The 15188-nt window shown below is 60.6% G+C and overlaps 1 protein-coding gene across 1 annotated transcript; it reads left to right on the forward strand.

The window, feature by feature from the left end:
* Positions 1-7458: 7458 nt before the first annotated feature.
* Positions 7459-9542, forward strand: CDK5R2 (cyclin dependent kinase 5 regulatory subunit 2). The gene has a single exon (XM_054830225.1). The coding sequence runs from the start codon at positions 7655-7657 to the stop codon at positions 8615-8617; it is 963 nt and encodes a 320-aa protein (XP_054686200.1). The 5' UTR covers positions 7459-7654; the 3' UTR covers positions 8618-9542.
* The last annotated feature ends 5646 nt before the right edge of the window (positions 9543-15188 follow it).

The raw sequence follows: 15188 nt of genomic DNA on the forward strand, positions 1-15188 counted from the left end.
CCAGACCAAACAAGAACCTTTTGTGCCATGCTGAGCTCATCTGGAGGAGCTGGGCAAAGACCTGGTACAGGCAGATCAAGAGCGATGCATGGAGGGACCGAGTGGTTCAGTGCCTCCATGAGGTGCCAGACATGCAGCATGATCCTGCCTCAGTTTCCCCACTTCTCTGAAAATCCTTCCTCTGCCCCTGCTTGCTGCAGCATCCCTCCCTTGAGCAGGGGAGGGGAGGGAGAAGGGCCTGTGCCGAGGGCCAAGCCAGGGAGGGAGGGCGCATGTCCTGCTGAGAGATGCTGTCAGCGCTGAGCCCTGTGTGCACAGCGGGTCTGGCAGCCAGCAAGTGCAGCAAGTAAAATTCTCCTTCCTCCCAGCCCACTGCCGGGTTAATATTCCCTCTAACGACAGACGGCTCCTTTTATCCTCTCTCGCACTCCCGCCAGTGATTTAATCTTGGAACAAGCCATGATTATTTCCTGTACAGCTGCCTCCCTCGCTTCCACCGCAGACCAGGCTTGACAGCATCCCACCAGGCAAGGAGCAGACCCTTCTCTAGAGGCCCACAGCTGAGGGCAGGAAAGACCCTCTCCAGCTCCCTGTCTGCCCAGCCTCGTTGCCCCTGCCCGTCACGCACCGGGGGTGCCACGGGGAGAGGAGGGACAGGCTGTGATGGGATCCCTGCATGGGGCTGACAAGCATCAGAGGAGAAAAGGGACTGTGGAAAACAATGGATTTCTTGACCAGGAGGTCTTCCAGGTCCCAGCTTCATGGGTCAGGTCTAAGGCTCTGAGAAGAGGATGATGTGTCTCAGCTCCCTGGCGTCAACATGGTGTCAACACAGAAACATCTACCCCTGGATCCCTCCAAGCTGAGCTCTGCCCCCAGGCAGAGATGTACGTGCGGGCTTGGGGAAGCAGCGGGTTACCAGAAGGGTACAACTGGATCTCAGGCAGCCAGTCCTCAGCAGCCCTGAGCCAGGGCCCAGGGGGGCAGTGGGAAGGCAGGGGAAGGATTTACCCTCATAGCCCTTTGCATCTCAGAAGGCTGCAGCGCCTGAGCAGATGCACCCCAAGCTCAGGATCACTGAGCATACAGCCTGGGATTCCAGCAATCACCACAGCAGTGCCAGTGGCATGGCCTGCAGCAGCCCCAGAGGGTCAGGGGTCCTCAGGGACCACCACGCAGCTGGAACAGGCAAGGCCTGCTTTACACGGGGGGCTTGGCGGGGGCTGGAATTGACTCCATCCTCATCTATGCAGCAAAGGCAGTCATCTCCAAGCACTGGGAAAATGTGAGGCCAGAACACCACTGAAGACAATCTCCTGAGTCTCCCCTTGGGTGGCTGTTGGGGAGAAGGCTTCCAAAATACTGGGCCAATATCCGCCATCTACCTGCAAGCAGGCAGGTGGGGCTAGTGGGGGTCAGCACTGGGGACTTGTCACCAGAGCATCTGTACAGGATGTGCATGCTTGTCCTTCGTCCATGGACTACCTGGAGGGCTGGGGAAGGCCAGGATCCCTCCTTGCTACGGCAGGGAAAAGCAGCAGAAGACAAGGGCTGGCCCAGGGCCACCCCAGCAGCAGCAAAATGTGGGGTGCAGCTCCACCTGGTGGGCAGCGAGGCCCCCCAGGTGTCACCAGGTCCCTTTGGCCACCACACAGGGACAAGGTGCCTCAAGAGTTGGAGCCTATGGCCCTACCTTCTCTGTCACCACTAAGAAACAGAACCGGGGGACGGCAGCCTTGCCCCAGGGCTCAGGCTGCTCCAGCACTTAGGGATGTTGGGGCAGCATCAGCCTGTGGATGCACATGCAAAAGCTGCTGCATGCACACGAATGCATCTCCACACACACACACACGTGCACAGCCTGTGCAGTGAGCACCAGGACAGCTGGTGCAGAGGCAGCCGTGCCCCTGTGACCTGGCCTGCGTGTACTGAGGCTCCCATGTGCCTGCAGGAGGAGGTTAAATGGAGGGAGCCGCCTCCTTGCCACATGGAAGCAATCCTGAGGGGCAGGACTACTCAGTTCCTGCCAGCCTGGGAGGTTTGGGAATAGGTCTGACCTGGAAACCAGGAGTCCTGGGCTCAGGACCCAGAATCCTACATGATCCTGAATAAATCCTTGCTGCCTGCCATGGAGGAGCACTTGCACAGCTGCTTTCCTTGCCCTGTGCCTCCCCCTGCTCTGGGATGCTCCTCACACACAGCACCTTGTGGCACCCCTTCCATGCCAGTACGGAGACATCAGCCCCTTCACCCACAGCCCTTTCACTGCCAGGAGGCCCCAGAGATGTCCCCCGCTTCTGCACAGGCTGAAGGCTGGGAGCTGCTGGATCTTCACAGGTGGGTGATAGGTAGCAGAGAGGAACCACCACCACCAGGACAGCAACCAGACACTTTCTCTCAGACAAGCGGGAGCTTCCTCCAGCTATGCCAGTGCCCCTGACAGCCAGAGAGTCTCCCCAAAGCGGGAGCAAAGAGTTACGGTGATGGGCTGGGCACGGACCCGCCGGAGCAAGCCTGCGCTCAGCTCCAGACAACCTGGAGATGGGGAAGGGACTCAGAGCAGCGCAGGGCCCGCCCCGGGGACGGCTGCCGCGAGAGGGCAGCACAGCCCCGGTCCGGGGCACCCGCCCGGCAGCACCCCCGAGCCCTGCCCGGAGCCTCCGCCCCGGCGGCGCAGGGGCTCGCACAACCCCGCTTTACCCCTTCAGGGGGTCCAGCTCAGAGACCACCCGCCACCTCCCCGTGCTGGGCTGACAGGGGCTCTCCTAATGGAGCCCTAATTGTCTGCAGCGGTGATAATTAACCTTTACCAGCCTGTGGTTGTGTGGGTTTCCTCCTGCCACAGGACCATAGGGATGTGCTGGAAGGTATTTAAGCAGCCCATGGCTATGTTTAGGACTTCGTGGTTATACCTTTCTGTCCTGCTCAGAGCTGAGACTTTCTTCCCTTAGGGGCTTTAATGGCAGTGGTCCTGGGAGGGATGTGGGCTGGGAGCATAGCCCTGATGGCAATCCTCGTCCTTGCCCCTCTACCAGCAAGGGTTACTTGCCTCCCTACCAGAAGCTGGGGGCTGCCCAGTGCCAGGACCCCTCTTTCTGCCCAAGGATCAGGAAGCAGAGGTATGTTTCCATGTCGATTCAAGGCCTGGCTCTGCCTTGCACGGTTTCCACCCAGAGGAGCTGTGTTTCTCTGAGCCATTTCCAGCACTGCCGTTCAGCAAATGGCAGAACAAAAATAGCTTCTCTCCAGGGGCTGCAACAGGGCTGCTTGACTCAGCTGTGCTCTGCTCCACTCTGCTGCATGAACCCAGGGCTGACCTCGGAGCAGGGACTACACAAGCTCCTCCAGCTATCTTAGGTAGGCACTGCCCCCCCCCCCCGAGCCACACTAAGGGGGTATCACAGGGTAATCCCAGATCAGCTTCAGTGTCTACGAAGCCACAGGTGTAGCCCCTCTCCCTTGAGAACAGGGAAAGAGAGAGTTAGAGGGGGACCAGGGATGGAGAAGGGAGAGGTGCCTGGGTTGGGGCACTCAGAAGCACAAGCAGGTTTCTCTTCCCTGGGCACTGCAGACAACCTGCCAGCCGGGTCCTCTGAAGCCTCCCAGGGCTCCCAGCTCAGACAGGAGCTCTGCCAGAGGTTGTCTGCCTGCTGTACAGGCTTGGTGGGGGGAGCACCAGAGCTGCCAGACCTGCTCACTGAGAGATGTACCAAGACTGCGAACTCTGTCTCTATGGGTAAAGCAGCACAGTGCAAGAGCTGGCTGGCCAGCTGCTGCCAGGGAGACTGTCCTTTTCCCTGCCTGTTTTTGCCAGTGCAGACAGACCACGGCACAGCAAGTGAGCTATTAAAGAGCAGCTCCAGCCAGCCAGCCAGTAAACATGTACTCATTCATCATTCTGGAGCAGGCAGGGGGACGTGCCAGCTGCTTTCAGCCAGGACCCCTCACAAAGCCCATGCCCAATAGCTCGGCAGCCTTGAGGGGAGCTGGGATGAGACTAGGTGGCCCAGGACCTTTCAAAATGCCTCTTCATGTTCTGGGAGAGCTGCCCTGCCCCAGGCTGGGAGCTTGTGTATTTCTGAGCCACGGCCCCAGCGTGGCAGCATCATGCAGAGACAGCTTGGAGAGGACGTAAGGGTTGGCATGGGCTTCGCCAAGGCCTGACCTGTCCCCCACATTCCCACCTGCACCAGGCAGAGCTGCACAGCTCTGTGCAGTAAGAAGCTCAACCCGAGTGAAGCCGAGTGGGAGATGCTGCCAGATGCCCGCAGAGAACTGTGTGGTTCCTGCAGGTCAACACTAGCTATTTTAGAGCCTTTGCACAGTACCGTCTGGTTTTACCCCTGCTTCTCTCCCCTGGTGTTGATGCCTCCCTGCCTGTCTCTATTGCTGGGGTGCAGCCAGCTGTGTTGGGTACCAGAGTGCTCCAACTCCCCATCTGGAACACCCCTGATTCAGAACAGGGGATACCCCTTTACACAGCCCAAATTAGGGGCCTGGACAAGAAACCATCCCTTTGTTGGTGCTAGCATGTAGCTGAGGCATGTGTTGTCCTGACTAGCAGGACACATCTGTGTATGCCAACAGTGTCCAAGAAAAGCCACACCACCAGCAGCTGAAGGTTTGGCCAAGAGCAGGAGCCTAAGAACAGCTTTGAGACTGACCATGCCGGGAGCCCTACTCTGTTCCTTCCTTGCATATAAGGGCATGTCATTCCAGCTGCCTGGGGTGGGAACCCCAATTCCCTGGGGAAGGGAAATGCTGCCCTCCCCTCCTGCTTTGTGCCTTTCCCTGCCAACTGACCATTTACAACCGAGACCTAAAGGAAGAGCCAAGCAGAGATGGCCCCAAGGATGTAGCTTGTGCTCTATCATTGCCTGCCAGCCTCGGGGCTGGAACCTGAAGAGTAAAACTGAAGGTCAAGGAAAGATCATCCTGTTTCACATGAAAGAGCAACTGCCTCCCAAGTAAGCTGCCAAGCTGCTTCTTTACCTGCATAAGAAACACCCTGCTGTTCTTGTAGGGTTTGGGTAATTCCCTAGTGCTTGCAGGAAGCCCTTGCCACTGCCAGCCACCTCTGAGCCAGCCGTGCCGGCCTGGGGAAGGACTGTAGGCTCACTGACCTCCTCTACCTCAGAGCTGCTCCCGCAGTGGGACACAGGCAGCTGCAGGCAAGGAGGGAATAACTGGCCCTGCAGTTCTGCTGCTGCGCATAGCCAAGGCCTCAAGCTGCATTGCTGAACAGCTCTAGGCTGGATTTTTAAACAGGCTTCAGCCAAATCTCCCCTCCTGGGAGTGGTAGGAGGTGCACTCATGCTGAGCTGCTCCATGCCGGTATCTGCGAGCCCAGCTGGGGGGAAGCAGGGGAGCTGTCTAGCCTGGTCCTCTGTGTAAAGGGCTGCAAAGCCTAGCTCATCACTGCCAAATACAAATAGGCCTTCTTAATGAGTTCAGGGAAGCCAATTTGGGAGAGCTCACACAGGGCAGGGACAGTGCTGAGAGCAATTTTGCTAGCAGAAGCAAGCAGTATGCAGGAAGGTCTCTGTTTCCTCACCTGCAAAATTCAGCTGCTGGTTTCTGATGAGACCATGTTTGCGCACCAGAAAATCAGTCCATCCTCAAACGTGCAAACAGAGCAAAAACCACAAGCTCCTTCCCATCCCCTCCCTAGGGCTCCTCTATTTTCTCAGCTGAGTTGAAGCCAGCTCTGTATATCCAAAGGTGCTGACTTAATCTTCAACAAAAACCTTGTCCTGATTTTCTTCCTCTGTATTTGCACCTCTTCACCGAATCCTCCTGGTAACCTCAGCCCAGCCTAAGCTGGCCTTGAATAGGTGATGCTGGCCCAGATCCACTCTGATTCTGACACCTCCCAAAGCATACCTCCGTGTCTGGGGGTCTGTGTGCACATGTGCGTGTTCTTTGCAGATCCCACTGCAGCCTCCTGCAAGGAGACGGCAGCATGTGGCTGGCCACAGCAGAGGATACATGGGAACGGGACTTTGCCCCTCTTCCCTCCCACGGCAAAGAGGGCACAGCCTCTGTCCTGCCACCAGATGTGGTATGTCAGCTCCAGGCCCAATTGGTAGTCTGAAACCAGGGTCTGAGCTTGCGCTTTCATTGCAAACACCTCCAGCATCAGCAGTGCAGGAGGAAGTGGGGAGGCTGGCTTATAGCTCCTCCCAGTTGATAATTCATTACTGCCTGTTAGCCCGGATCCATCCGGCAGCAGCTACATCCTGGCACTGACATGTGTTCATTTCACACATAAAATGCTGTATCAAAATGCATCACTGAGACATTCTCCCTGAAACCTTTCCCAGCTGCCTCTCTCGGCACTTTACATGCAGGAGCAGTCCCGGCAATTGGGGCGTTTTGTTCCTAATTGATGCCTGGCAACCTGCCGTAGCAATCAGAACTGCAGGATCCATCCTCCAGCTCGTGAGAAATACAGGGGGATCTTCCTGCAAGAGGCAGGAAGGCGGCAAACAGAGGGTGTGGGTTTCATCCATGGCATGCTTGGATCTGGAGAGGGAGAAGCAGCCTGTGTGCACATGGCTGGTTTATTGTGTACCATTTTGCAATGACACAGAAGTGCAGCATCTCAGGTCTGGGAGCCCTGGGCAGCAGGGCTGGCTGGTCTTGCCTTGGGGACCTGGAGGAGGCCCCTTCCCCTTTCTCCAAGGTCCCTGAGTTTGGCCTGATGCTGGTGACTGTCGGTGTGGTGGTAAATCTCCCCTCCAGAGATGAGTAGGAAGAGGCAGGGCGAGTGGGGGACCCAATACTCACACGGCAGGTGCTGGATGTGCTCCCCCCCCCAGGCTGGGTGCCTCCTGACTCCCTACAGAGCCGTACCCAGAGTCGAGCTGGTTTTCAGGAGAGCTGGAGCTCTCCCACCAAGCCTAGCCCCTTCATGGCGGCTGTCGAGTCACAGCCAGCCTTGCCCCAGCCCCAAGCCTTCTCCTGCTGCTTGCCCACCACACGCTCACATGCTTCTTGTTCTTCACCCCTTCTCATCCTCCCCTCTGGCATTACCCAGGGCTTTTCTTCCCCACTGTGTTCCCCTAGCACCATTTGGGGAGGCTCTGCTGGTCTGGGAAGGTTCATCCCTTGCCTCGTAGGTAAGAATAGAGAGCAGCACCTGGGTGAGAGCAGCCAAATTCAGAAGACACCCCCCCCCCCCAGTCCCTTCCCGTGCCCCTGTCCTCTGGGCTCCCCCCCGCCAGGCCCTGCCGCCTCCTACACATCCCTAACACAGACAGCTGAGGGGCTGGGACAGCATCGCAGGTCCCAGCCCCCCCGCCTCGACGGGAGCACCGGGCAACCCCTCCATCGGCGAAGGTCACGTCGGGGCGGCGGCCGTTCGGCAGAGCCGCGCCGGGCTACCCCCCCCCCCCCCCGCCGTCCACCGGCGAGGAGGCGGGCCGCACCGGGGAGGGGGGGGCCGTGCGGCAGCGATTGGCTGGCGGCGGGGAGGCGGGGAGCGGCGGGGCCGCGGCTGGCTGCAGCGGCGGGCGCGGAGCCCAGAGCGGGCGCGGCGGAGCATCCTCGGGCACCGCGGCCCCGGTGCGGGCTGCCTCCCCCGCAGCCCCCGGCCTCCTATGGGCGGTGCCGGCGCCCCGGCCCCCACACGCCCGTCCCGCTCGGCCTTAGCATGGGCACGGTGCTCTCCCTCTCCCCCGCCGCCTCCTCGGGCAAGGGCGGCGGCGGCGGGGGGCTGCTGGCCGACAAGGCGCCGGGAAGAGTGCCGGGCAAGGGCGAGAGCCGGCTGAAGCGCCCCAGCGTGCTCATCTCGGCGCTCACCTGGAAGCGGCTGGTGGCCGCCTCGGCCAAGAAGAAGAAGAACACCAAGAAGGTGACGCCGAAGCCCGGCGGCGGGGCCCCGGCGGGGGGCCCGGGCCAGCCCGACCCGCTGGTGGTGCAGCGCAACCGCGAGAACTTGCGCAAGTCGGTGGTGGGGCCGGCCGACGGCACCAAGCAGGGCCCGCTGGCCGTGCCGGTGCCCACCGTGCCCTCGGCGCCGCAGGAGCTGCACCCGGGCTCCGGCGGGGGCAAGCCTCCGCCGCCACCGCCGCCGGCCGGCAGCCGCGCCCCGGGCTCCCCGCGCCGCGTAGTGGTGCAGGCGTCGACCGGCGAGCTGCTGCGCTGCTTGGGGGACTTCGTGTGCCGCCGCTGCTACCGGCTGAAGGAGCTGAGCCCCGGCGAGCTCATCTCCTGGTTCCGCAGCGTGGACCGCTCGCTGCTGCTGCAGGGCTGGCAGGACCAGGGCTTCATCACCCCGGCCAACCTGGTGTTCGTCTACCTGCTGTGCCGGGAAGCGCTGCGGGGAGAAGACATCGGCAGCCAGGCCGAGCTGCAGGCCGCCTTCCTCACCTGCCTCTATCTCGCCTACTCCTACATGGGCAACGAGATCTCCTACCCGCTCAAGCCCTTCCTGGTGGAGGGCGACAAGGGGCGCTTCTGGGAGCGCTGCCTGGGGATCATCCAGCGCCTCAGCGCCAAGATGCTGCGAATCAACGCGGACCCGCACTACTTCACGCAACTCTTCCAGGACCTCAAGAGCGAGGGCGAGGGCGGAGGCGGGTCCAAGCACTGGACGATCAGCCTGGACCGCTAGGGAGGTACCGGGCCCCCGGCGCCGAGGGCGGAAGGGGCCGCGCACCGACGGGTGGGGGAGGCGAAGGACTGCCGGATCCCCCCCCCCGCCTCGCATCCTTCTCGCCTTCCCCCCCCCTCCCCGGCCGCCAGCTCCGCGGAGACGCTGCCTGGACCCTCCCTGCTCCGGATCTGGCCGCTCCCCCCCCTTCCGCCCCCAGCTGGGGGCTGCGCTCCGGGACACCGAGACGGCGGAGAAGACCGGGGGGGGAAGGGGGTGTCCCTCCCGCCTGCGCGATGAGGGGGGGGGAAGCTGCCAACAAGCGGAGGCTCCTGGATGCGTTTTCTCTAGAAAAAAAGGCGGAGGAATGGAGCTGGGGGTCCGAGGCAGGAGGGTACGGGGTGTCTCCTCGGTGCTGCGGGGGCCCCGGGCACACGGTGCATGTGAACGAGCCCCCCCCAGCCGCGGGCAGAGCCGGGCCCCGCGCCGCCGCCTCCAGCCCGGAGCTGTCCGTGGTGCTGGAGCCGCCGCGGCTGAGCAGACAAAGGAGGGGGGGGCAAGGCTGGGGGGGCCGCGGGCTTTCGTGTCGTGGGCGCTGCCTCCCTCTCCCCCCCCCCCGCGTGGGGCACACGGCCCCCCCGCGCATGGGCGACGCTGCCCCTCACCCCGCGGGAGCCGCCCGCTTGCCCCTTTGTTCGAGCCGCTGGGGGGGGGCGTCCACCCCCCTTTCCCGCGGGTAACACCCCCCCTCCCCGTTGCGCCCCCCGAAGCGGGGTCCTGGTGGGGTGAGCGCCCCTCACACACACACTTCGGCTTGCTGCGGGGACAGGGGTCTGTGCCAGAGGAGGCCTAGGGAGCCCGGGGGGAGGGGGCCTGCTATGGGGGGAAGGGGGTCCCTCTCCTCTTGCTTTGCTTCACTGGAGAATAAAGAGGTGGCCTGGATGGGCCTGGTGGTGGCTCCCTGGACTTGCTGGGCTGTGGGGTGCAAGGGGGATTGGGGGGGCACCCCAAGCTCCCAGTTGTGCCCCCTCTCCTCCCCAAGAGGGACTGGGGGGGCTGGTTCTCAAAGGGGGTTTTACTCCCCGGTGTGAGTTGGGGGTCAGAATTTCACCCCTGTTTGTTGTGCCCAAGGCCAGTCCTGGTCCACCCAAGCACCCCTTGGCTCCCTGTGAGCTCCTCTGGCCTCCTCCATTCCAGACGGAAATGGCTGATGCCTGTCTGCTGCACTGAATTTAACCAGGATCCCACAGCCCGTGTCACCTCCATTATGTGGTTGGTTGGTTTTTATTTTTTGTTTTGTTTTTTCTTTGATTTTTTTTTTCCTAAAGCTACCCCCCACACACACCTCCTTCCTCCCTCCCTATCTCTGCTCTGCAGAGCCAGGCTCCCTTCCCTGGCAGCAGCAGGCTGTGGGAGATGTGTTGCTAGCCCAGTTACCAGCCCTGTGCTTCTGCAGACCCCCAGGGAGAAGGGTGGAGAAGGGGAAGGCTTTGCCTTTCTCATAGCTGGTTGCTACGCTTCAGGCTACTGAATTTGCCAGGGCTTCTTTAGCAGGATCCACAGCACGTGCTCTCTGGTTGGGGTCTGCATCCAGTGCTTCCCAGCCCCTCTGAGCCAGGTGCTTGGGCTCCCCTCAGCAGGGAAGAGCTGTGCTGGCTCTGCAGGTCATGGAGGGTAAGCTGGATTCTCTCTACCTTTGTGTGCATCAGCAGAGCTGCTAATTAGACCCAATCTGGCTCATTCAGGCAAAGCTGTGCAGCCAGGAAGACAGCACAGATGTCCCTGTGACTGGGGCTGACCTGGCAGGGTGCTGTGCAAGGCTTTTCTGTGGCTGCATAAACCCACTGAGACCTCTGCTGCCCCCCTCCTCCCTGTCCCTAATGGGTGCTCTTGTCCCTGCCTTTAGATTGACATTCATGTGACCTTGTGGTGAGCTGTCTGGGCCAAAATGTACTCACAACCCACCCCAAATTTGGCCACATCTAGGTCTTGTGCTGCGGAAGGTAGTAGCTCTGACTTACTCTGGCTTAAGCAGGGGTGGAAGTGGGACTGCTGGGGGACCCCTAACTCTCCCCTATCAGTATTTTGTAGAGAAGGAAACTGAGGCACAGTGAGATGAAGCAGCATGCCACAATCCAGCAAGAAGGGTGTGCAGCATCGCAGGGTAACACCCAAGCCATTGGTGTTGTCTGCTTCCACCCTGAACCAGGGGTGTTTGTCCAGTGAGCCCCTACCCCCAGCCATGGGGCTTTATAGAGTCTCCTCTCCAGAGCTGAACAACCTGCCAGCACTGGTAGAGGTTTCCCACCCTACAGATCCCCTTAGGGTGGATCTCTCAGGGTCATTCCAGCCTCAAGCCCCAGCTTTTTAAAATGCTTCCAGCTGCAGTGAGGCCATGTCCTTCCCCTCCTCCCTTGTGCTTCATTGATTAAGAGTGCTAGGCCTCATTGGGGGATTTAGGAAGAGCTAATTGCAGACTGGTAATTGAAGACAGCTTGGAGTCTCTGGAAATGTCAAGGAATGAGAGATGAGCTTAAACGCTCCTGTGCATTTAAATATGCATCGTCAGCTCAGCCAGAGCCTTATTGAGGGGAAGAGATGTCTGCTTTTCCCTCCCCCAGAGGACCTTGTACAGCTGCTGGGGGGAGTGAGGCAGGGCGACCACTAACCTTACCTTGCCTGGGAGCCTCCTGCTCCCCCCAAGGCAAAGGGGAGGTAGGGGGGCCACAAGCATGGGGGGTGCTGAGGATGGGAATCCTCAGACAGGCTTGGGAGCTTGGCGTTTCCCCCTCTCAAAACGTGTGCTCTTCAACCTGCCGGACCCCTGTGCTGCTGCACAATACCATGGGGGTCTGGGCTCTGTGGGAGCCAACTATGGGGCAGCAGTAAGGGGATGGAGAGAGCTTGTCCCCAAGCTTGTGATCCCTGCAGCCACCCAATGCTTCCTGAGGAGCAGTGAGGGGCTCAGACCCTCTCAGGAGGGGCTGGGAAGCCCCCCTCACTGCCAGCCACAGAGCCCAGCAGTGTCTGGAGCTGAGGGATTCACACTGGGTTTTGGGGCTCAGAGGTAGAGCAGCAGGGCCAAGTCAGGGATCCGTCACCACAGGGTCTTGGTGAAGGATCCCAGCTCTTTCCTAGTTTGAGATTCCCCCAGCAGCAACATATCTCCTCTATGCCTCACAGTGGATGGCCCATCTGCTCCACCTCATGCTGCAGCAGGGGAGATGGGCACAAACGGCACGGTGCAGCCTGCGGTGGGTTCAGCCCCTCCTGCCCCAGGGAGGTCTCTTCTCAGGCCATAGAATCCTTCTTTTGCTCCTCAAGGGTGTGCAGGGCTGCTGGAGGCACCCTGGGTGGCAATGGGTCCCTGGGATGCATAGTCACCCATGAAAGGGAAGTTTTCTGCCCAGAGCTTGTGGAGCAACAGCTCTGTGTGACTCTTCTTGCCCCACTGCTCCATCTGCAGAGCAAACTCCATGTGCTGGACGTGCTGGCTGTGGCACTGGGGCATGGAGGAGCCATGGGCAGCTAGAGCAGCCAGCCTGGCAAGCTGTGCCTCCTCCTGCTGGACAAACAGCGGGGAAGCTGTGCTCTTGCTATTAAGAGTTGGCAGCATCCCCCAGAGTGACTCGAAGCTGCTCTGTGGGGAGGAAACGGCTCCGGATGATGCAGACCCGGCGCCCACGTGGCTGGTGAAGGACCTGCCTCAGCCCAGCTTTCTGCACAAGCCCTTCTCCTCCGTTTGCCTGTGAGGATGATGGATAATGTCTTCCTTGAGGCAGATGGAAGTGGGAGGGCTCTCTTCTGCCTCTGTGGGAGCTACCTGAACAGCGGCTCCATTGCAGCTTCAGGCTGTTGCTGCTCTGCTGAATTTGGGATGATTTGTGGTTTCTGGTCCCCTCCCTGCTCCATGGCATTGTGGTCACAGCTGTCAGTGGGATATCTGGTGGGGGAGAAGACATGAACAAAGTGACCCATGGAGATGGCAGCAAATGGCAGAGAGAGCATGAGAGGTCCTAGACTAAATTGGCTGGTGAGTATTTGTACCCAGTGAGGGGGGAGAACGGCTGCCATAGGGTCTCAGCTGATGGGGAATGCATCCAGGCTGGGGTGGGAACCTGCAAGAGGCTTTGAGCTCTGCCCATTCCCAGGGTAGCCTAGTGGCAGGCATGAGACTGAGGGAGGTGGGACAGCAGCCGGTTTTGTCCCTGCTGTAGCCAAAACATCACCTGTGGCATTGCCTCGCTGGTGGGTATGGAACCGAGGAGCACAGGCTGGGGACAGCTCTGTGCCAAGAAGCTGGGGTAGGTGGAGAAGGGGAACCAGATGCCTTGGAGCCCTGCTGTGATGGTTAATCCTTCTGCCGTGGAGCCTGGCAGAGTAGAGGGCCAGGGCTGCCTAGGCTGGGGCATTACCTCCAACCCACTGAGGGCTGAGCACGGAGGTTACCCTGTGAAGTGTCTCCTGCCTGTCTCACCTGAGGACTGAGGTCCCTGGAGGATGGCCAGACAGCACTGAGCTGTGCCCCAGGACAGTCATGGGGAGCCTGTCCCAGGGAGTGAGTGGCCCTGGGGCTGGATCGGGTACTGCTCCCTCATCAGAAGTCCTGCATTAGAGTGTAATCTGGCATTAGCGCATTAATCCAGCCCTCCTCGCTGCCCAGCCCCTGCCCTCTGCAGAGTCTGGCCCAAGGTCTCAGTGTACAGCTAGGCAGGAGCGGCACCAGGACGTGGTCTCTCCTGCAGCCCTTGCCTGGACACCAGAGAGCAGGTGGCAACAGGGGCAGGGTTTGGGGCTCCATCCAGAGCATCCCTGTGTGTGGGGAGGGCAGGGAGCAGGGAAGAAACCCAAAGCGTGCAAAGCTCCCCCCAGGTGCATCCAGGACCTAGAGGGAAGAGAAATCCAAGCCGGGGGGGGGTTTATGGTGGCAGTACGGCCCCAGCCCCAAGCACGTTGGCAAGAGAGAAAGCAGCATCTTTTGGAAGCATCGCGGCTGGTTCCTTGGATGGGCTTCACAAGGGGTTTCAGAGCCCGACTGCCTGCACCTGCAGGCTCCGGCTGAGCCACACTAAGTCACGAAGCACTTTGCAGGGAGCCAGGCCAAGGGAAGGTGGCGTCTGGAGAGAGGATGTGAGTCAGCAGCTTGGGGGTGGGGGGGGCCAAGCCGAGGAACCAGCACAGCGGGGATAATGAGAGGAGAAAATAGGTGGGAATTGGGAGAGCTGGAGGAGGAGCAGGGGTGGGCAGGGAGGCAGCCTGCATCCCCTTGGGCAGACGTGATCTGGCTGTGCTGAGAAGGCTCTTCCCAGCATGAGAAATGAAGTGGTGACATGGCTCTGTTAAAATAGGAGAGGGGCTATTCCATCCCCCCTCTGATCCCTTACTGTGGGTCCAGGAGGCTTTGGGGGAGTTGGAGGAGTTCCCCCACCATCCTGGCAAGAGGCTGGGGCCAGGTCTCAATCTTGCCCTCTTGCCAGCTAAGCAAAGCCAGACACAAAGATTAATTTTTTTTTTTTTTTTAAGTAGGAAAAAAACCTTCTGCCTTTAATCACAAGGCAGCAGAAGAAGCTGCCAGGCCACATGCTCTGTTCCCTCGCTCTTCCCAGCGCAGGCTGAAGCCCTTTGGGACCGTGTTCCCCCATCTCACCCTGGGCAGGGCACCCGAGGACTCCCCGCAGGTAGGTCTGGAGCCCGCAGGTGCACCGGCCCTGTGCACCCCGCTGCCAGCCACCTGGAACAGGCTGCCCACCCAGCAACGGTGCTCCTCCATCAGCCCCCCGAGCCGGGCACCCCCGGTCAGGGCCAGGGACGATGATCCGCCGGGAGCCATGCTGGGCTCAGCCCCACTCACCCATTGGCAGGATTTTGCTGCAGTCTGCTCTGACCCAGCGGCTTTGGTGACTGAAGAAAGCACGCTGCTGGCAAGCTGGGTCAGACGGGGCTCTGGGGAGGGGGGAAGCTGAGTTGGGAGGGGAGGGACATGCTCTGCCCCCACCCCCCCTCTGGTAAGCACAACATGGGTGTGGGGGTTGTTCCCAGTGGGGCCTGGGGACGGGAGCATCCCGAGTTGCCATGGTGACACCGGCTGCATCCTGAGGCAGGCGAGAGCATTGCTGGTGCAGTCCTGCGTGGGTGTCCCCACCTTCCCTCCTGGCTGCTGTCCCCGGGGAGTGCAGGGCCAGTTCCTGGCAGTCAGGGTGGCACCCTGGGGACAGAGCAGGGGGACTCTGCTGGGTGAGCTCACAACAGAGCAAGCCCTCAGCTGCAGCCTGTTGCGTTGGGGGTGTGCCGTGGTCCTCCCTCCCCCAGGAAGGTAACTCCCCCCTTTCCACAGCATGTCCAGCCTCTGATCCAGCAGGCACCTGGATTGCAGGGCAGGGAATGAGCAGAACTGGGCTCACCTGGGCTTCCTGGGTACAGGCACTGGCAGAGGGACAGGAGGGCTAGGAGCAGGATGGCGGGGGGGGCTACTAGTGACTCACATCCCTTAATCCGTGTCCTGCCCTGCGTCATGGAGTTACCTAAGCCCTGAAGCAGGCTCCCCCAGTGGGGGGCACAGCCCCTGCCCCAGCTCTGAAGAAGCCTGTGGTTG

This window comes from Grus americana, chromosome 6, assembly GCF_028858705.1.
Source record: "Grus americana isolate bGruAme1 chromosome 6, bGruAme1.mat, whole genome shotgun sequence".
In the NCBI taxonomy this organism is placed as follows: Eukaryota; Metazoa; Chordata; class Aves; order Gruiformes; family Gruidae; genus Grus; species Grus americana.